The 22,806-nt window shown below is 47.0% G+C and overlaps 1 protein-coding gene across 1 annotated transcript; it reads right to left on the bottom strand.

The window, feature by feature from the left end:
- Positions 1 to 14,325: 14,325 nt before the first annotated feature.
- Positions 14,326 to 22,244, bottom strand: LOC144145732 (uncharacterized). The gene is made up of 3 exons (XM_077677434.1): positions 21,921 to 22,244; positions 21,203 to 21,292; positions 14,326 to 18,150 (listed from the first exon to the last, which is right to left on the bottom strand). Exons 1-3 carry the CDS (start codon positions 22,082 to 22,084, stop codon positions 17,793 to 17,795), a joined length of 612 nt encoding a protein of 203 aa, XP_077533560.1. The 5' UTR covers positions 22,085 to 22,244; the 3' UTR covers positions 14,326 to 17,792.
- Between the last annotated feature and the right edge of the window lie 562 nt (positions 22,245 to 22,806).

Below are 22,806 nucleotides of genomic sequence, written 5' to 3' on the forward strand. Positions count from 1 at the left end.
GGCTGGCAATCACCTATAAAAGCGAAAAAAAAACTAACATGAAAATTTTGCGCGGGGTTGGCGGCGTCATAGCTTCCACAATGCTTTGGAGAGGGTGAAAGCCTGGGTGAAACGGGTGAAAGCTCCAGGCCCTTTTTAATGAACGATAACTCGGGTAATATGCAAAGCTTTTAAACCATTTTTTTGCGACAGAACGTTCTTTGGATAGTACTCCGGCGACTGCGCACGTAAAATTGCAACCTTTGGGACCCTGTTTAGGTCTGGGCCTAGGTTACGTTGCGTTGAAACAGCCTTGACGCTGTCGAACGACCTGCAAATAGACTCTCCTCTGTACTCATCACCGTTTCAGTGTCTAGAATGCACTTCCCGGGACCGATTTCTCGACTTTTGGCGCAAAAAGACTCAGTCAAGTCTGGCCAACATAGCGTATACCACGGTACAGTGAGACGTGAAAGTTATACCAGTGCAGTAGCTATGAGATGAAGCGCCTAGCTATTCTACCTTTTGAAGGTCGCAGGTCCTAAACTGTCGTAGAATCATGTATTCTACTACGAAATCTTTCGTTTCTACTAGGAAATCTTTTTAAGTGCTGAATATCACGTAATTATGATGCTTGTGGCGCATGCTCACAAGACTTTTCTGCTCATAAAACGTATCGTGGGTGTAAAACAAATATTAAGCTACAATTTCGCCAACTAGAAAATAAGAACTTCCCGATTTTCGGAAGTTTTCCTTGCTAATATTTCAGAAGAGGAGATCTACTGTAGTGATACGTACGCGGTACATGTGTGGGGACACCAAGGATTACCTTTCCTATTCTTGGCGCAATTGTCTGTAATTGTAATGCGCACATGTGCCTAGTAAAAAACAATTGCAGCCACTACCCTTCGTCCTCGGCACTGTACATTCCGATTATCTTTTGGCGCTGCTAAGTTGTCTTCATTTCGAGAACACACACCGCGATTTCAGGTTGCCCATTTAAGCATTCTGAACTTGCCGTGGTGCAAACTGTTGATAGCAGATGCCGCCGCGCCGACATGCGTCGGAAGGTTCACAGAATTACGCTCGGACGGTGTCTTTTCTTGTGTGGAACGTAGCTTGTTCGAACGGGGCCAGTCGGCTGTGCGATGTCGTCTCACGTACGCTGAAACTGTACGCAGGTACCATCGGCGTACACCAAGCATAACCAAGCGGTCACAGGTCAACATTACTCGAGAGCGGCTATTTTGCTGCGGTCTGGAAAGGCTGGCTGGGTCCCCACGCAATACATAATCACAAGCAACTTTCTCACGTTTTCAGATAGTGCTTCTAACAATATGAACTCCGGTTTATCTACGTTGCCGGCCCGAGAAAATCGGAGCTTCGTCCCGCTTTCGGTTACGCGACTCCATGTACGCCACAGAACAGGGTATACGCCATGGAGGAAAGAAAAGTTTAGGAGGGAGCGTCACGAGACAATCATGAAGCCTAGTCATAAAAAATAAAAAGGAAAGACTGATGGGAGGTGTTCTATTCACGTGACAGGCAAGCGGTAGTTCTTTGCGCCTCATGTGGCCCTTCGCCGACGCTGCTTGCGTGAGTCTATCCGTTTGGTTGCCGGGCCGTCCGCGTATTCGAGTTTCGGCGACGAGTCGTTGCGCGCAGCTCTGCCTGCAACCCGAAACGCGCAGCGGCCTGATCGTGCGGGCAAAGTGGTCGGACGGGAGAGGCAGAAAACATCTTTGTTTACTGAGCTTTCGGACCCGTCGAAGTTCACGCCGCAGTCGGAGAGTTGTGTGCCGCCGCCGCGTGCAGAAGTGGAAAGGTTAAGTCTCCTGCCACGCGCGTGGCACGAGCTGCGCCCCCCTGGTAACCGCTGCTGCCACGCAGAAGTGACGTCAAGCTAAAGTAATCACGTGACTTCCCGTGACGTCACAAAACAAACGTCATATTTACGTTATTTGCACATGCCGCATTTTTTGTTATTACGACGACGGCAGCCGGGCGTTCACGTCTTGTGTCCCGATGTTCTCCGCCCGTGGTTCGAATGGCAGGCCTGACGCATCGTTACGTCCTCATCTCCCTGTACAGCGGCTGCCTCGGGGCGCTTTTTTCTTGTTGGGAGGTGTGCTTGTAATTATTTAGATTGGGTATTTTTTGTGAACTTGCTGTTGCACGTCTTGGTAAGCCTAACGCATTGTTTTTTGCACGCTGCTTCGCCCCGCTTTTTACATGCTCCTAGAACTGTAGTGTTGTCGTTTAATATTTTGTAAGCTTCACGTTGTCTTGCAGTTCGCGTGCTATCGGCTTTACGCGCCTGCATTCGTTGTCTACTTGTGCCTCGCTTCTTCCATGCCAAGCCTTGTGTTCTAATTCTAGAGTGGTGGCTCAATTATAAAACGTGGGGATCAGTATTTTCCATCGCGTCGCGCCGTGGGTAACGAGGTAGCTGTCTTTGATGACATGCCAACGCGAGCGACGTAGTGTCAGCGTGTGCACGAATCGAGTGTCGTCAGGTAGCGCACGGCATCACCGAACGCAATCCGACCTCGCATGTAGCTTCTGCAATTTTTCCCCCGGGGCAGTAGTACTATCGCCGAGAAATGTATCCTGACTATTCCGCAGAAACGATCTGTGCACGCGGCGCTGCAGAATCCGTGCAGGGAGCGCAGCTTCACTTCCGTGGGTGGAGCCCAACTGCCCGTCCAAAGATATCTACTCAAGATACCACTGAAACCATTCGCTGACTGGCTGGCTTCTTGTGCAAGGAGGCTCAAGCTCCAACTGTGCAAGCATGGGAGAAGTGCAGCCGATAAGATCGCCGTGTGAGCCAAGTTTGGAACTTCTGCTAGTAGTCCTTTAAAAGTATGGTGTGCATAAGGTTAACAAGTGACAGTTCAGTTATTGTTCATCTTTGCGCAGATTTGTTGCTCTTTCAACTTAGAAAGCCTTAATGAAATGATAGGCAAGGCTTAAAATTACTGCTTGGCTTTTATTTCCTTTTCCTTTGCTCCAGTACTTTTCGCCTCCTCTAACCTGGTTAGGCAACAAAACTGCCTCCTGCATCTGCTTTGAGTATGTATTTTGATAGGCTCGTTCCTTCTTTACTCTTGTGTTTGGCTTGGTTGGAATTGAACATAACCAGCCACAATACTTTCATTCACTCTCAGCAGGATGGGCTAATGATGATGAGAGCTTATCTCGGAGGCTTGCAGTCTATGCACAAATTCCAAGCACTCTGCGGAGTTCAACTTGACACTAATGCTTGTATTCGCAACTGGTGAAGCGTGCTTAAGCGTCTACTGTCCAAGCCTTTGGGGTAGTGAACAGGAAGAGTTTCCAATTGTGAGGGGACGTTTCACATTCTATTGCTTTTTAACTCCGCACTGTGTAAACTGTTTTGGAAAATTGCTCAAGTGAATTTACTTAGTGGTAAGGGGCATTATAAAATGTCCCATATTTCGTTCACAATGATGCAAGTCTCGTCAGAAGCCAGCTGCTAGAAAACACATTCACGGGTTGTGTGTTGTGTGCCCATTAGCTGTTTTTCTTCCACAAAACGGGCACTTAAACAATCCTTTAAGCCAACAGGCTTAAAAAATGGTTTATCAAGTACAACTTCAGGATAATGGTTGGTGTCGAGCGTGACATTGCCCACTCCCAAGAGTACTTCTTAATACCTTGTGCGAGAACTGGAGCCAAGGCCACGTGCATGGATGTGAATGTCTGTCGGTGTTTGTGAAAGTTGCAGTACAGCTGGAAGGTGTATGAATCATGGGTGGCTTTAACAATAAAATGACTGCTGAACGTACTTTTGCTCTGGTATCAATGAGCAGCATGTAAGCATTGATAAGTGCTTCACTGTTGACGTTTTTGTTACACAAAAGCAGGCCATGTTAAGGCTCCCTGGCAAATATTCATGAAAAACACTGGACCAAAAAGCTGCCAACACATGGAAACCATGTTGATCACAGCACCTTTCCTAGTACTTCAGTACCGTTTATCAGTGCTGTGTTTTTTTCCCCCCAACTAGTAAACTATCCCAGCGTTGCACCTTAAGCCAGAAATCAAGCACTTGCTTGTCAATGACAAGTGATCTGCCAAACTTCCGTGTCTATGCAAAAAGTGAGTAGCTCTACTTTCTGTGCACTGTTTGCTGTGAAGCTCCATTTCTAAACAAAATACCGGGGTTCTTCTGGAAGATGCACAGCATTAAAACCTCAACAAAAAAGGGATAAGCAAGCGATACTTTCTTGCACTACACTAGAGTCCTGCGGGAAAGCCAAACCAGCAGGTGATCTTTTTCTACAAAGCGCTGCAGAGGAGCCAAGAAAAAGATTCCTTTTTGCGGACACCAAAGCTACGCTGGAAAGCCAAAATGTGTGGTGTCTGTTACTGCAGATTAGCTGCAAGACCGGCATGTTCACGCAAAGATTTATGAACCAGGCTGGCGGGGTAACAAAATCATTGAATGAGGTTACAACAAAATGTGTTATGAAAAATGATATAATACTGTTTGCTATAAATAGCAATTAAAGGTATAAAATGGTTTTGACACCAATTAAATGGCCTGTTGGAAATCATTGGCAAAACCTAAAGAGCAACATTTCATACAGCTGCAATTGAGAAATTGCAAAGCGTGGTTGGGGCCTGAATTCAGCAGGCATGCTCCAGCTGAGAATGTATAATTGCAGAGCGAAACAATTCTAAAGGCCTAGGGAAAAGGTGAGCTTAGTTGAGTTACCACCAAGGTATTTGGTAGAGAGAATAGTTACAAAAATAAAGAAGCAACATGGGAAGCTTTACTTTCCCTGATTTAAGTTTATCAGCACTGAGCTTCATGTTCTGCATGTCCCATTGAAGAATGTTACACCTGCATGCACTCGGCACATCACATTTTACGGTATAACAGTTTACTTCGAACATAGGTAAATAAGAGAATATTGCATAAGCAGTTCATTTATACGTGAAATAGAAACAGCAGGGTTTTTAAAACGAAGCCCGTAAGTGTGCTGAATGAAAGGTACCAATGATGAGTTTATGTTGTCACTAATAACAAATTTCAACGACCTTGTCAGAAACAAACCCCTTCCATGGAGGGACTGTGTGTAATCATAAGATTTTTTTTATAAAAGGTTGTAAATGCCCTGTAAATGTATGTCAAAAGGTATTTTAACGCCCTAGTCGTGGCCTGAGTCATCGGCGTTTTTTTCTGGTGTTTAGATGATCAAGGGCTGTTGTACAGGATCCACCTTCTCTTCTCACTTTGGTCACCATCTTTCTTAGTCACTGCATTCATGTGCTTGGTCAGGGAGCTAGCAAGCGAGGACGAAAGTTGGCACCAACTATCAGCCGAGTTCCTTCAGGCTGGGACAATTGCTGGAGAGGCTAAACAATGTTTTTAAAATCCCTAACTGAGAGCTTTCACTTTTTGTTTTGTTAAACATTTAGGCAACCCTTCAAGAACTGTCCGAAATTAAAAAATGACTATTGTGCCCGTTAAATAGTTAATCTACGCACAGTGAACGATGGCATAAGATCTATCGATGCGAACCTACCCTTTGAACCTGCTTAATATTTAGCAGAGACTCACTCTATTCATTAGCTGTTTTATGGCACTGTGTGGGTGGGCTACTGGTTTCCACCTATGGAGCGTGTGGGCCGTGCTAGTTTCCAGTCCTCCTGTCAAATGTTTTTGGAGACTAGCACTACCCTGCAGTGTGCGAGCCATGGATTCCTTGGGTTGGCCATGGGAAATTCTAGTGAATCGTTACAAGCCACCAAAGAAAGTGAGCATTTGTTTATCGACCACTGTTTTGTAGCCACGAAAAGTTTCGTTCATTAAAAAGACTAACAAATGACATCAATTTTATTGCAAACTTCAAACAAATAATTGGTATTACAGAAAATGTGTAAAGCAGCTGGAGCTCCATAGCCACTTTCCAGCTATTTCTCCATGCCATCACAGAATTTGGTTTGTGTGACTAACAGATACCGACCTATTCCATTGCAAAGAAACATAACTGGGCGATTGCAGTGGGGCCTCTAGTTCCGTTTGATCATATCACTTGAGTGTTTACGTACAGTTAACATACTGATGACTGTGTTTATAGTGCATGCACATATAACATCAATGTAGTTTGAAATTTGGATCTTTTTCACCATTTCTTTTTGTTAAATTCGCCCCATGACAGCCTTGACGTTTGCCTATCAATTACATTTGCAGCATGCTTGCTGCTTATACCTGTTTACACAAACAATCCGTAGATGCTTTCACGTACCAGGCACATCTGAAGATTCTCTTTGACGTTGCTTATTGAGCCTGTGCAGAACCCATAGGTTTTCATATGCTGGAGTGCATGTATATGTATTAGATATGATGGCCGGCCAAGTGTACACCCTTCCTATTACCGTCTGTACAGAGAGACTTATCTGACCCTATCGTCTGGGTGTCCTGAATTAACTTCCTTTGCATGAGGGACTCAGTCAAGTCTGGCCAACATAGCGTATACCACGGTACAGTGAGACGTGAAAGTTATACCAGTGCAGTAGCTATGAGATGAAGCGCCTAGCTAGTCTACCTTTTGAAGGTCGCAGGTCCTCAACTATCGTAGAATCATGTATTCTACTACGAAATCTTTGGTTTCTACTAGGAAATCTTTTTAAGCGCTGAATATCACGCAATTATGATGCTTGTGGCGCATGCTCACAAGACTTTTCTGCTCATAAAACGAATCGTGGGTGTAAAACAAATTTTAAGCTACAATTTCGCCCACTAGAAAATAAGAACTTCCCGATTTTCGGAAGTTTTCCTTGCTAATATTTCAGAAGAGGAGATCTACTGTAGTGGTACGTACGCGGTACATGTGTGGGGACACCAAAGATTCCCTTGTCTGTAACTGTAATGCGCACATGTGCCTAGTAAAAAAACAGTTACCGCCACTACCCTTCGTCCTCGGCACTGTACATTCCGATTATCTTTTGGCGCTGCATTTCGAGAACACACACCGCGATTTCAGGTCGCCCATTTAAGCATTCTGAACTTGCCGTGGTGCAAACTGTTGATAGCAGATGCCGCCGCGCCGACATGCGTCGGAAGGTTCACAGAATAACGCTCGGACGGTGTCTTTTCTTGTGTGGAACGTAGCTTGTTCGAACGGGGTCAGTCGGCTGTGCGATGTCGTCTCACGTACGCTGAAACTGTACGCAGGTACCATCGGCGTACACCAAGCATAACCAAGCGGTAACAGGTCAACATTACTCGAGAGCGGCTATTTTACTGCGGTCTGGAAAGGCTGGCTGGGTCCCCACGCAATACATAATCACAAGCAACTTTCTCACGTTTTCAGATAGTGCTTCTAACAATATGAACTCCGGTTTATCTACGTTGTCGGCCCGAGAAAATCGGAGCTTCGTCCCGCTTTCGGATACGCGACTCCATGCACGCGATACGGCAGCTGGCAGCAGCAGCAGCATCGCCGGCTGCCCCCGCAAGAACAAAAATTGTTTGTTTAGAAAAGTTTTAGCAGTTTAATGGTGCGTTATTTTGTACTGCAAATAAAAAAAATGCGTATTTCGGACTACACTACACAAAATAATGGCAATTATTAGTGTTGTGACGTCTTCATGACGTCATTATGACATCACGCGTGGCAGCAGCCGTTGCCAGGGGGGCGTGGCTCGTGCCACGCGCGTGGCAGAAGACGCTGCCAAGTGGAAATGATCTTTTCAACTTTGCCGCTCAGGCAAAGTTGAAAAGATCAACCATTTCAACCGTTTATTTAACCATTTATTGTTTGTTTAGAAACGTTTTATCAGTTCAATGGTGCGTTATTTTGTGACGTCACCGTGACGTAAGCTGGCAGTTTTGGCGGCGAAGTTCTGCGCTCTCTGCCAGGCGGCGCCCGGCAAAAATCGAGAGGCGGGAAAAATCGTCTGCTGCATCGTCTGCTCTCGAAGATGTCGGCGGAAGATGTTCGCGCTCTTGGCGCTGTGCTTGAATTGCTGGAATCTGAGAGTTCAGATTCCGATGGAAGCGACTGCGACAGCGACGACGAATGTTCCGCCGACCACTACGTTGCGCTCCTGATTTTGACGAAGCTGGTGAGGGAGGAGCGGCACCGAGTGCCCCTGTACGTTGAGCGGGTCGTCTCGACGTACTTCGAGTTTGAATTCCGCAAGATGTTCAGACTGTCACGGTCCACGGTCGCTCAGCTTGGTGCTGAATTTGAGAGTTCTGCATTCTACCCTGCTGGGCACCGTGGACGTACAAAAATGAGCTCTGAGAAGACCCTGCTCATCGCCCTCACGTACATCGGTACGCAGAGTGCGATGTACCGGATTGCGGACAGGTTCGACGTCGCCGAATCTAGCGTGCACCTTGCCATCAACCGGGTGTTGGCATTCTTGTATTCTATCAGCGCCCGAGAGATCCGGTGGCCGGACGTCGACGAGCGCGGAAGGACGAAGATGAAGTTTTCGTCACTCGGTCGTCGTGGTGCCCTGCCGGACGTCATTGGGGCCGTCGATGGATGCCACATCCGCATTTCTAGGCCATCGGAGTCGGAGGAGAGCTATTACAACAGGAAGAAGTTTCACTCGATCATCCTGCAGGGCATCTGTGACGCGGACATGTTGTTCACGGATGTGTTCGCCGGGTTTCCGGGGAGTGCCCACGACGCCCGTGTGTTGCGGGAAAGCTTCTTCTACGAGAACGCGGCGTCCAAGTGCGAAGGTAAGGACTGGTGACCTAATAACTGCAAACTGTCTGCCGCAAATACAGAGGCATACGTAGGTAAATTGTGAAATGCTGATTAATAATTCCATGTAAGCCATCTCCCTGTTTCGGGCCGATGCCGTATCGGCGATAATGTGCACATTTCGTTGGGCCAGATGGTCTGCCACGCATGCCGAACTTAATCCCTTTTGAGGTTTAAAAGCTCGAGTAAAGGTAATGGTAGAGAAATGGTAGTGAGGTAAGCACATATTTACCCATTAAAGTATGTGCTACAGCAGCACTTCTATAAATTTGGTTGATTTCTGGATGGGGGCGCAGGCAAATTTGCAATGTGTAAAAATTAATTTGCCAACAATGCAGTTCCACTTGATGCAGCGAAAGTTTCTTCGGGAAGACCTGTGTACAGATAAACTTTATAATACAATGAGCATGTTCATTTTCTTTCTCTACACACTCCTCATAAAAATATTTCCCTTGTCTGTATTGTTTTCTTTTCTATAGCAAGCTTCCCACATACACATTTGCAGGTGGGTACCTCCTTGGGGACTCTGCCTACCCGCTGCAACCTTGGCTGCTGACCCCCTACAAGCAGGCTACAGGAAGGTGGCAGCCACACATGCAGGCCTTCAACAGCGCCCACAATGGGCAGCGAGTGGTAATTGAGGGCGCCTTTGGATTGCTGAAGGGCCGTTTCCGACGCCTTCTGCACATTGACGTCCTGACAATTCCACAAGCTGTCGATACCGTGTTGGGAGCCTGTGTCCTGCACAACATCGCACAGAGGGCGTCCGACCAACTCAACGACGACGAAGCTCTCCCCGACAGTGGAACAGATGTGTCACCTCCTGATCCTTTGCAGGGACACGACACACCTGCCCCAGCAACTGCCTTGCGGGACGCAGTTGCGCTAAGCCTGTAAGGCATGCCAGTTATTGTTCCACATTCTAAGCTTTTTCCTCGACAGCATAATGTTATGAACCTAAATGTTTTTTCTTCATTTGACGACAGCATGTGCTAATGAGCCTCCTTGCTTGATAAGTTTGATTTTGACGCATCACCTGCTGATGAGGCTAAATGTTTTCACTCCTCCTTTGACGGCAGCAGCTGCTGAACAGGTTTTATTCCTTTTTCGACGACGGCGTCTGCTGATGGGCTGACATGTTTGAATTTTGCTTTTGACGACATGACCTGCTGATGAGGCTACATGTTTTCACTCCTCCTTTGGCGGCAGCAGCTGCTGAACAGGTTTTATTCCTTTTTTGACGACGGCGTCTGCTGATGGGCTGACATGTTTGAATTTTGCTTTTGACGACATGACCTGCTGATGAGGCTACATGTTTTCACTCCTCCTTTGACGGCAGCAGCTGCTGAACAGGTTTTATTCCTTTTTCGACGACGGCGTCTGCTGATGGGCTGACATGTTTGAATTTTGCTTTTGACGGCATGACCTGCTGATGAGGCTACATGTTTTCACTCCTCCTTTGACGGCAGCAGCTGCTGAACAGGTTTTATTCCTTTTTTGACGACGGCGTCTGCTGATGGGCTGACATGTTTGAATTTTGCTTTTGACGACATGACCTGCTGATGAGGCTACATGTTTTCACTCCTCCTTTGACGGCAGCAGCTGCTGAACAGGTTTTATTCCTTTTTCGACGACGGCGTCTGCTGATGGGCTGACATGTTTGAATTTTGCTTTTGACGACATGACCTGCTGATGAGGCTACATGTTTTCACTCCTCCTTTGACGGCAGCAGCTGCTGAACAGGTTTTATTCCTTTTTTGACGACGGCGTCTGCTGATGGGCTGACATGTTTGAATTTTGCTTTTGACGACATGACCTGCTGATGAGGCTACATGTTTTCACTCCTCCTTTGACGGCAGCAGCTGCTGAACAGGTTTTATTCCTTTTTCGACGACGGCGTCTGCTGATGGGCTGACATGTTTGAATTTTGCTTTTGACGACATGACCTGCTGATGAGGCTACATGTTTTCACTCCTCCTTTGACGGCAGCAGCTGCTGAACAGGTTTTATTCCTTTTTTGACGACGGCGTCTGCTGATGGGCTGACATGTTTGAATTTTGCTTTTGACGGCATGACCTGCTGATGAGGCTAAATGTTTTCACTCCTCCTTTGACGGCAGCAGCTGCTGAACAGGTTTTATTCCTTTTTTGACGACGGCGTCTGCTGATGGGCTGACATGTTTGAATTTTGCTTTTGACGACATGACCTGCTGATGAGGCTAAATGTTTTCACTCCTCCTTTGACGGCAGCAGCTGCTGAACAGGTTTTATTCCTTTTTCGACAATGGAGTCTGCTGATAGGCTGACATGTTTGAATTTTGCTTTTGACGACATGACCTGCTGATGAGGCTACATGTTTTCACTCCTCCTTTGGCGGCAGCAGCTGCTGAACAGGTTTTATTCCTTTTTTGACGACGGCGTCTGCTGATGGGCTGACATGTTTGAATTTTGCTTTTGACGACATGACCTGCTGATGAGGCTAAATGTTTTCACTCCTCCTTTGACGGCAGCAGCTGCTGAACAGGTTTTATTCCTTTTTTGACGACGGCGTCTGCTGATGGGCTGACATGTTTGAATTTTGCTTTTGACGACATGACCTGCTGATGAGGCTACATGTTTTCACTCCTCCTTTGACGGCAGCAGCTGCTGAACAGGTTTTATTCCTTTTTTGACGACGGCGTCTGCTGATGGGCTGACATGTTTGAATTTTGCTTTTGACGACATGACCTGCTGATGAGGCTACATGTTTTCACTCCTCCTTTGACGGCAGCAGCTGCTGAACAGGTTTTATTCCTTTTTCGACGACGGCGTCTGCTGATGGGCTGACATGTTTGAATTTTGCTTTTGACGACATGACCTGCTGATGAGGCTACATGTTTTCACTCCTCCTTTGGCGGCAGCAGCTGCTGAACAGGTTTTATTCCTTTTTTGACGACGGCGTCTGCTGATGGGCTGACATGTTTGAATTTTGCTTTTGACGGCATGACCTGCTGATGAGGCTAAATGTTTTCACTCCTCCTTTGACGGCAGCAGCTGCTGAACAGGTTTTATTCCTTTTTCGACGACGGCGTCTGCTGATGGGCTGACATGTTTGAATTTTGCTTTTGACGACATGACCTGCTGATGAGGCTACATGTTTTCACTCCTCCTTTGGCGGCAGCAGCTGCTGAACAGGTTTTATTCCTTTTTCGACGACGGAGTCTGGTGATGGGCTGACATGTTTGAATTTTGCTTTTGACAACATGTATCGCCTGCTCATGAGGCTAAATTTTTTCTTCCCAGGTTTGATGACAGCTTATGATAAGCTTAAACACTTTCAATGTATTGCTGCACCAGACAATACCCCACCCAGAGTGCATCAGTGCTAGCTTACTTGCAATTCACTGCCCCATCCATGTGAATATATAGCTGCATGTTGCAGGATAACCAATATGCTGCATGTGTAATGGTGAGTTCAGAGGGTTAAGTTAAAAACAACAAGGGAAGTTGCCCTTTCACCTCATCACCGCAGCTGGCTGTTCATCCCTGTAGCGACGAGTGTAGTGCTGCAAGTATTTTACCGTGACACAGGTCATTTTTCTGACTTAAGCCACTCATAAACTACTGCAATGTTGACAAATGTTGTGAGAAAATTAAAATGTCGGGCAGTAACCGCTACCTCTTTTCAAAACAAGTGCATGTGTTTGCGTCATGAGCTTGCCGCTTCAACAGAGTGGCAAACTACATGAGCAATTGACGTTCTTAGGTTGTACCTGTGTGCTGGTTGAACATGCCAGTTTGACGAAGCAGTGCATAGCAATATTGGCTATGTTTGCTGCGGTAAACTGAGAACCACAGAGCTTTAGCAGGAGCACCAATGTATCAGCTTCATGACGTATGTCATCATAGTACTTGTGACGGGGAAGAAAGTCTGAACTAGGACATCTGGCACGGCTACCTATAGGCAGAGTGTGTGTACTGTTGTTGTCACATTTTGCTGATATGAATATTTGTGCGCTAGGTGAACACCCTGGAACTGTAATGCTTGCCCCAGTTTACAGAAAAGAGCTTCATAAATTGCTTCATTGAAATTGTGCTACACTTGACTCTGCACAGACTAAGGTGCTCCCTTGGACAACTGATGTGTCCCACCGATGTATGTGAACCTTCGACACAATAGCCTTGAATGCAAAAAGTGCTGCATGGGGATGAATATTAACGACTGCATCAGATGTATACTGCGCTGCTGTTCTGTAAGAGTCCATCAGGGAGTAGTACCTTGGGTTTATAGAATTCAGCATTAAGCACTGTGACCGTGTCTTGTGGCATTTACAGCAGGCATGTGGTTTCACATTCCTATATTCCAAGCGTGTGGCGACGACCCGGTCAACCTTACAGCAGTACCTGGTGCCACTTTTCCAACACCACCTCAGCTGCACCAATTACAATGAGCCATTCTGTGCCAACGGCATTATGTCAGTGCTCTTGCATATCAGAACCATCAGAATTCCGTATACTTTAGTGGCAAATCAAACGAACAGTCATTAAACCTGCAATGCAATGGTTTGGTCAGGGAAAAATTGTAGTACTTTACTGTATAAAGCGTGTGATGTTTGTCAATACCACTGTGTGCATAATGGAAGCGCATGAATGTGATCAGGTGTAACTTTGGAGTAGCATAGTTATAACACCTCCAATGTATTGCTGTAACCCAACCAGTGCAAAGCCTTTGCGGACATTGTAGTCACTCAGTGCAGCTTTATTTTTTATTGTATAAAACCATGCAAATAGTACTTGCTCTTGTTGCCACCATTGTTTTATGCTTTAGACTATGAAGCACTGTGTTACCGTTGCTTCAGTACTATGCAAACACATAATAAGGTATCTCCATTTCTATGCATCACAACGAATATCTTCAACAACGGAGGTACTGATGTATACGCCTTGAGCTTGCACTCGCTGCGCCGCCTGCCGCCGCTTCTCCGCAGCCTTTGCGGGATGAGCATTAGTGGCGATAGGGGCTCATGCAGTGTGTCGGTTCTCTTTCGCTTCTCTTTGCCTTTCCGCGGCCTAAAGAACTTATGGTCACGTCTTGAAGCAAGCAGCACATTTAGGCACTTCAAGAAACAGCTGCATCTTGGTAACGTCCTCGAACACCAACAAGAGCGTTCCGGAGAGGTGGTTCTGCGCAATTCTGGAACACTGTTACGGCGGCGGCAGCAGTATATCACCACTGTTACCACCAAACACGCCAGACACAAGTGACTAGTGTTGTCACCTTGCTTAGACGTGATACTGGCACAGGGAGAGGTTGGTTGCGCCTTGCAGCGCGCACAACGAATGTGGCTTCAGTTCGCATATATACGCCGCAGCAAAGCATGTTTCGGGGATGTGATTACTCAATGCCTAACACTGACTTTTACTTTTTAAGGGAAAAAGGTTGGGTCGCACTAAATATGTGCCCACCCATTTCCCATAGCAAGAACCAAGGTCGATTAATGAAACCACGGAAAGATAAATGGTATGCAAGTCCAGAAGCGACAGAATAGCTCGTACGTGTTTATGTCCATTTCATGGTTACGCACATGGCATGAGTGGTTGGCATATATTTTATACATTGTTTTACTTTCACCTGCCTGTTGGCTGTGTGTGCCTTGGATAATATATGTTTGTAAAAAGACTGCCTGGAGATGACATGCTCAATGTGTATAAAAGGGTTTATTTTGTCTGTTTTTCATCAGCTTAATAAATATTTTACGCGCATTGCAAGAGACTTGCACTGAGTGAATTTGTAGAGCAAAAATGTAATAAAGAGTGCAACCATTCACATGGCACCGCTGTGACAAGTCATGCACACACACCTCAGTATAAGGCACTGCTGGCAGAGTAAACATGTAATCTTGAAAAAAGTTTATGCCACAAGAATGAATTCACTTGGCAATAGTATCTCAATTAGTGTAATGGATGCCTGTGAGAAGGTAATCTGCGCCTGTCGGAGCAATGTTTTTTGGCTGTACAAAAATACATACATTGTCCGCCCTGAGACGCGTACACATTGCAAGGACCACCATATCCTTTCCAAGTATGCGAAGCACACAATATGGTTCTGTGCATGAGGTAATTAGCGTAACGTTGCACACTAACATGGAATAATATACACAAGCACACCGATGCAACGTGCTGGAGCTATTGTGGCGGCAAGGCATATTGAATCTAAGTTATGAGCATTTGCATATAGGTAGCCATGTAAAAAGACGGCACAAATGCATCCTACAATTGACAAGGACCCAGAACCCTTGATGCATGAAAAAAAAAGTTCAGTTGAAGTTTTACTCCGTGGAACGACGGCAGCAAAAGTTTTTACATGCTTCGCATGGAAGTTTTGTCTTCGGAAACTACAAAATATCATGAGAATTAGCATACATTACTGTTTTTTGAAGGGCTGTACGATGCCCCAGTGCAGGCGTGTACAACTCTCTAAGCATGTATCACTTCGTCAGAACACCAGAGCTTATGCTTACTGCTCCGCTCTGAGCGCGTGCGATGTCAACCAGTACCTGTAGATAAGCGGGCACAATGATTTGATTGATTGTAGGGCTTAACGCGCCGACGCAATGCGGGCGATGAGGCGCGCCGTAGTGGAGGGCTCCGGATTAATTGTGACCACCTGGGGATCTTTGATGTGCGCCGAAATCTCGTACACACGGGCATTTTTGCTTTTCACCCCCATCAGAAAAGCGGCCGCCGCGGAGGGAAAATGAACCCGCGACCTCGTGCTCAGCAGCACAACGCCTTAGCCACTGCGGTGGGTGCGAGTACAATAAGTAGTTTTGGCCACCTATTCGGGATGCTACATTCCAAAGCATGCCGTTATGGTGAACATTGGGTCACCGCAGCCCTCACCTCCTTTTTCTAGTATGAATCAATTGCTGCACGCATGGGGTACTCGCAGGAAAACACAGGTGGCCTCAGTAATGGTGCCGCCAATTTCACAGACGCTTGCAAAATGTGGAACACCATCACCTTGTACACCGACTGTGGGTGTTAAATACACATGGTGGCTTAAAAAACCCGTTGATGCACCACCATTTAGAGCGGTCATTGCTGAACCGTACCCACCGTGTAGTAGCCATAACAACACCAATGCAGACTGGCCTCTATCCCTCGCGTGTACCTGAACGACTAGATTAATAGCATCCCAGAGAAGACACACATAAAGTCAACAGAGAATACAGCTAACCACAAAAAAGGTACTAGACCATATATATAAGAACGAGTCGTTGCTTGCCGTAACAGCACAGAGCAATAACACGAGCATTGGATTCCATTTCCCAACTAGTGGCAATAGATCAGCATGGCTGGACTAGACCACCGGTTTGCAAATGCATGGATGAAGTTCAAACGGTAAAGCAAATGAAACTACATACCTTTCGATATGTGCACCATGCGTGAACAGCTCAAAACAAAGTCCATTTGCAGCAATAATGAACAACTGAAAAATTAGCAAAGTAAACAGGCAGAATGACACATTAAGTGACCACAAGGACATACTGCAGCCACAAACATAGGTCGGAGTTGCCATGATGAAAAAAGAAGACACCGCAGGCAAACCAAACTATTTTGCGAGAGCCACCGCAAAGCAGCAAAATGTAGGAAAAAAAACGAAAAGAAATGTACTCCCACAGCTGCGATTGGTGGTTTCCAAGAAACCAACAAAACCTGTGTCTTTCTTGAAGTTACCAGTGGTATGCGCACATTGTTACACAGTCCTTCCTCCATTCTGCGCATTTTGAGCTGGCTTAAGGCGTGCACGGACATAAATCATCGACCACAACCTCAACACATACCACTATGGCGATTTAGTGCCTTGCAAGGTTGTCTGAGCTCACTTTGTGGCCAGAGTACATGCTTTGGTGACGGAAACAAAAAGTTATAATGGTAGTGTGTGCAAGATTTCACTGAACGTGAGAAATTCCCACATGATGCAACTAAGTCTGCAGCCCTCTACAGTAATGCTCTGTCTTCTTGCGCCAGGTATGCCTTTGGCACGCACAAAAATATCAATTGCACCAATCAGACAAAGCTTACTTTGGAGAAATAAGTTGTGCTTCATAAATAGGCAGCCATATGGCACGCTGTCAGTAGAGAAAAAACGATGAAAACAAATTGCAAAGCTGAAAACATGGTGCACATTAGGGTGATGAACTCGCCGACTTTAAACAGCTGTGACTAGCAAGAAATGGCCGTGCAGCTTGCACGCTGTCAGTGCAATGGAATGCGCAAGGGCAAAAAATGAAAAGAATACGCAACCGATTATGTGTCAGGGTGTGACACCTGTCGTCCCTGAATGGACGTGACTAGCAAGAAATGGACGTGCAGCTTGCACGCTGTCAGTGCAATGGAATGCGCAAGGGCAAAAAATGAAAAGAATACGCAACCGATTATGTGTCAGGGTGTGACACCTGTCGTCCCTGAATGGACGTGACTAGCAAGAAATGGACGTGCAGCTTGCACGCTGTCAGTGCAATGGAATGCGCAAGGGCAAAAAATGAAAAGAATACGCAACCGATTATGTGTCAGGGTGTGACACCTGTCGTCCCTGAATGGACGTGACTAGCAAGAAATGGACGTGCAGCTTGCACGCTGTCAGTGCAATGGAATGCGCAAGGGCAAAAAATGAAAAGAATACGCAACCGATTATGTGTCAGGGTGTGACACCTGTCGTCCCTGAATGGACGTGACTAGCAAGAAATGGCCGTGCAGCTTGCACGCTGTCAGTGCAATGGAATGCGCAAGGGCAAAAAATGAAAAGAATACGCAACCGATTATGTGTCAGGGTGTGACACCTGTCGTCCCTGAATGGACGTGACTAGCAAGAAATGGACGTGCAGCTTGCACGCTGTCAGTACAATGGAATGCGCAAGGGCAAAAAATGAAAAGAATACGCAACCGATTATGTCTCAGGGTGTGACACCTGTCGTCCCTGAATGGACGTGACTAGCAAATGGCCGTGCAGCTTGCACGCTGTCAGTGCAATGGAATGCGCAAGGGTAAAAATGAAAAACTACAGAGCTGATTATGTGTCAGGGTAAAACACCCGTCGTCCCTCAATAGCAGCGGCTATTCTTCCCGTTCCCCGGTCAAGAGCAGCAATCAGCTGCTGGTGCCTGAGCTTCTTCGCCTCCTCTGCCTCGCGTCGAGCAGCCAGGCGCTCTTCGTGACGCTTCCGCCTGTCAGCCTCGGCCGCCTCGATGGTGCCGATGGCCCGCTGGATGAGTGCCCGCGTGTGGTCTTGCCGAACCCTCCTAGCAGCACGGCCCACAGGGGGTGGCTGCTGTGGCTGGACGTCCTCCTCAGCTGCCTCCTCCTCCTGCTGCTCAGTGGCGTCGTCCCCCACACGTGGGCCTCCTGGTCGGTCAGCGTCGGCCAGTTCACTGGGAGCAACAGACGACAGAATGCCTAATAAGCACACGATGGCCACCTCAGCACATGAGGCCTACAGCTTCTCCCTTTACTCTGTTACGCAAAAGGCCCTCCCAAAGAAGAGCAAAATGCTTTTCTCGTGTCCCCCTGTGGAGCATGCACAACATAATTTAATAGAGTAGACTGGCAATGTTGTACTTGTTTGTTTCCATCCACACCATGCTAAACCCTTAAAATTAATGATATTTTTCTGAACACATTCATACAGTTACGCCTCATTGTAAGAGACATGCACGGATGTAAAAGACAACCGAGTCTAAGTGACACTTTTCTCCCACATAGTTGGCTGCCCTACCTTTCCCATTAAATTGACCTCTTTCATAACAGACATCAAATGTAGGAGATAGTTGGACATAAAGGTCAGGTCATCCTTGAATTTTTTTCAACAATATTGCTTGTAACAGGCATTTTAACTTCAGATGCAGTGCCATCGGTCCCTAGCTGCAGTTGCTTCCATTGTGACATCACAGGGGGACGACGGACCCCCACAGTCGCTATTACAACGTCAGCAAATGAAGGGGTGGTTCAGCCAGCTATGAGGTGACACCAAGCATCTACCGAGAAGCCCTGCTAAAGGGAATGCAATGTACAAAGCTGGTGAAAGCTTGAAATGAAATTGCGCTAAAAGGACCGGGTGAACAGAAGACACACCATGCAGCGCAGTGTCGTGTCTTCTTCTGCGCATCCTGTCCCTTTAGCACACTTTCATTCCATTTATGTCATACCAACTAGACCGGCATATCACTTTCGTTACAGCTCACTGCTATGCCCATGAGCGTGACCGCGCATGTGGGCTTCCACACAAGCCAAGAATGCCGTGACTACACAGTGGGCTCTCCCAATCGTGTAGATCCCAATAAAGAGGCACCGCAGATGTTGAGCCGTGCAAGTGCTGTGGATACCGCACACAGTGGAAGAATTGTTGTTGAATTTCCCCACTCGCTATGCACCAGTCATCATCATAATCACCAACATCGTGTAGATTTTCCCGTGCGAGTAAAGTTATCATGCCCGCTAAGGGCAGCCATGGCCCAGGTCTGCCTTGTGTCGTTCTTCCGTAATAATTGCGCTCTGGCTAGTAATCAGGCTTGTGAAATCGAGATCTACAATCCCTTTTCTGCAAACAGAAAGCTTGTAGAATCTGTTGCAAAAATACAGTGCAAATACAGTCATGCAGCAAACAAAGATTCGGAACTATTTTATGCATTCTGGGGGCCAAACAGAAATGAAACTGACCCTTTTGCAATATGCTGTAGCTTTGTAAAGCTGTAGACTAGTCTAGTTGGTAATTCACAGTGATTAAACCTAGATCAGGTTTGATAGCACAATGATGTGACTAGTGATCAAACCTAGATGAGGCTCGATCACATAGTGATCAGGTCCCTAGACCTGAGGATTCGCTTCCTTGAGGCCCAAACGTGCTGGTGTTACGAGTCTATTGCACAGAATCCCATCCTGCCATTCACATCAGCTCACAGCAAGCTTGTTAAGACAGCAATTGCACAGACACATTTTTCTTATGCTTTGCAGAGGTCTTGCAACCACGCCTAGTTAGCCAGTCAGAGCACCTAGATGCAGCAGGGTACCCTCGCCCATTGCTTGTATCTGTAGCCGAGACAATGCGAAGGAAACAAATGCAGGGGCACTGCCCGCGGCATACAAGGACAAGGTACAGGGGAAACACGAGAAAGAGGGGTTGTGCTTCCTTATATGCGCTTCATGTCCCATCGCCTTAAGAAAATGGGACATCGTGTTAACGTGAAAGTTGTTTTCAGCGCTCTTCATAAGTTGTCCCAACTGGATAGTAATACCTGTCCCGTAAAGCAACGCAGGGCCCAACGCGCTGCCGAACACAGAACACAATTTGTAGAGTGTGTTCAAACTTAATATACAACCCCTTTGTCGTGTGGCGCAAGCTACGATGAAACAGACGGGCAGATGCCTCAATGAGCGTCTACGTGAGCATGCCAATAATGTGCGTAATGGCAAGGAAGGCTTCTTGGCACAGCATGTCAGCTTGTGCAGGGGTTGCACTCCACAGTTTCCTGGCACCACAGTAGCCGATATCATCAAGGACAAGTAAGCGCACTTAATCAGTGCGGCAGCTGAGCTGGCACGTGGAAAAACGACTGTGTAAACAAACCGTCGTCATGCTACCTGACCGTCAACTGCATGCCTGCAATGTGATGCCATACACAACAGGCCTCTGTGGTTTTCAAAAAATGTTTGGCACGTGTTGGGTGTATTCGCTCTTTCTTTGTCAGTATTTTGTTGTTCCCTATTTTTGTTGTTCCTGTGAAGGCAAAGCATACATATTTGCAGCTACATGAATAAAGAATCAGTTGGAAGTTAGCGCTTGTCCATGTGTATTCTTTCCGTCACGTGTTTCTTCTGTGCTACATTTGATCACTATGCCGTAGCGTTCTTTTGAGCTAATTTTAGTCATGCGGTGCTTACATTGAACTAGGGGTTCATCAGTCTGTGAAAACATGATACCCTGCTTATAAGAGATCCCTCGTCTAACAGACCATAATGGTTCCCTAGTACGTGTCCCTTATAAAGGGGTTCATTTGTACCTCTCATTTTTGATACACTGCTACTTTCGTACACTTTCACCTTCCCGCTTTCCTTACCACCTTTGCGTGGACTTCATGCATGCAGGCATGTATATGTGAAATATAAAAAAAAGACTAACATCAAGATCAATTGTAGTTTTTTCACAGACAGTCACGCAAACAGCTATTTACGCAGCCTGGCCTAATGTCCTTCCACGAACAAAAAGTATGTTTGCCTAAATAAAGGTGAGGCTATATTTGGATTAATTCTTTTGCGCATTACAATGTGCACAGTAAATCAAGCACGCACATTCTGTGCGCCGCCAAAAGAGCTGAGACATGAAGCTGATTCAAGTGCAGCACGTTTACAAAAACCAGCGTTCGATGACGTTAGCAGTCCACCACCTTGACTCGCTCAACACAAATAATAGAGTCCCAGAACACTCACCCTGCATCGTTCAACCTCCTGATTCGGCCTGGTCCTGCCAGGTATGTGGGGTTGGCCGCATGTTCTTTTTCGAGCACTTCGGTGAGTTCCCTGAGCAAGAATGAAATATTCAAAATGGCATTACGCATTGCAGCCTTTTTGCCTTGTCCTTTATGCGTATACACACAGCTATAACCACACCTGGCTTTCTCAGAATCCTAGCAAACAACACGCTGGCCGAAAATTTCCCATGAGATTGACTCGACCTACACGCGTAATTACTGCTGTCGCTGGACTTCCCTTTATTTTTGCGAAATGACTAGTGCTTTGAATCACCTGCGCATCGACCCACTTATACATTAATCACGAGTTCATACGTCCAAGATCGCAATGTGTGCTGCTGTTAATTTTAGCTAGGTATTCACCACTAAGCATTTCCCCACTCATTTTTAATGGTTTATACTTGCGGTAATCGACCAAATATTTGTACACTATACGCTCGACGAAAGACGAGCTGATCTGTACGGGTTTTCTACGAATAACTAGAACATTGTTGCATGTGAAAATACCCAAGTGAAAATGCGAGTTGTGGACAACTGGTTCATGGGGAGTACCCAGCCCAGCTGGGGATTGCTGGGAACGTGCACCCTGCTCACATAGAACGTTTCGACAAAACGTCAATACGCGCACCGCCCACAAAATGTTTACGCAACATCAAGAGCGAAACGGAAGAGCTTACCTTTCATACTCGCACGTCTGCCTTGCGGCACCGGTTCGCCGATTCGCCGTTCGCGCACGGTTCCAGGCCCGCTCCATCGTTCGCCACTTATTTTCTACCTGAGCCGGCGTCACTTCACTTCCAGTAAACTCCTCGTTCACCTGCGCCGCCAGGTCCTCCCACATAGCCCTCTTTGTGTACTGCCTTCTGCTGTGCTTGGTTTGGAACAGCTTGAAGGCGGAAATTAGAAAGAGCGCCTTCGGCCGAGGCCAAAGTGCGTCCGACCTGCTATCGCCAGCAGCTTCGGGTGCTTCGGGCGCCCCGACGGCTTCCGCAACGACGACCTCGACTGGCGTGCCATCTGCAAAGCGGTCGTTCAACTGCTCAGCTTTACGCTCGCAGCGCCACAAAATAGCGGACCGATATCAGCTAGTTTTGGGGCCGATGCGCCGCTGAAGTCCCTTCGTCAGAAAATCCTATGGACGGACTTCAGGCGCAACCGCACCACAGAGCACGATCCCGCCACGGGCTGTATCGGCTCGCTTGACGGCGCAAAGAATACGTACCGACTGTCACGTACACCGGTCGGCCGTTTTCGACCACCGGTGCTCCGTTATTGTCAACCAACTGGTAGATTGCAGAGTTTGCCGACATCGTTGGACAGCGCGAAACAGCGGGACCACACCAACCAGACGACCGCCGGAAAGCGCGCGAAAAGATGAGAAGCCGCGAGATTCGTCTTTGTCGTCTGCTACACCGCAGTTTTCTGTCGTCTGCTAGCTGCCGGAACAAAAACCTGCTGACTGCTCGGTGAGCCCTCGGTTAGTCCGAGGATAGCTATCCGAGAAAATCGAACGCGTTCTGACAGCTCTCGGGCAGGTGGGCGGGGCTCCCCGAGAAAAATCGA

The sequence above is a fragment of the Haemaphysalis longicornis genome, unplaced genomic scaffold (assembly GCF_048455015.1).
Source record: "Haemaphysalis longicornis isolate Haplotype H1 unplaced genomic scaffold, Haemaphysalis longicornis Haplotype H1 scaffold_7, whole genome shotgun sequence".
NCBI lineage: Eukaryota > Metazoa > Arthropoda > Arachnida > Ixodida > Ixodidae > Haemaphysalis > Haemaphysalis longicornis.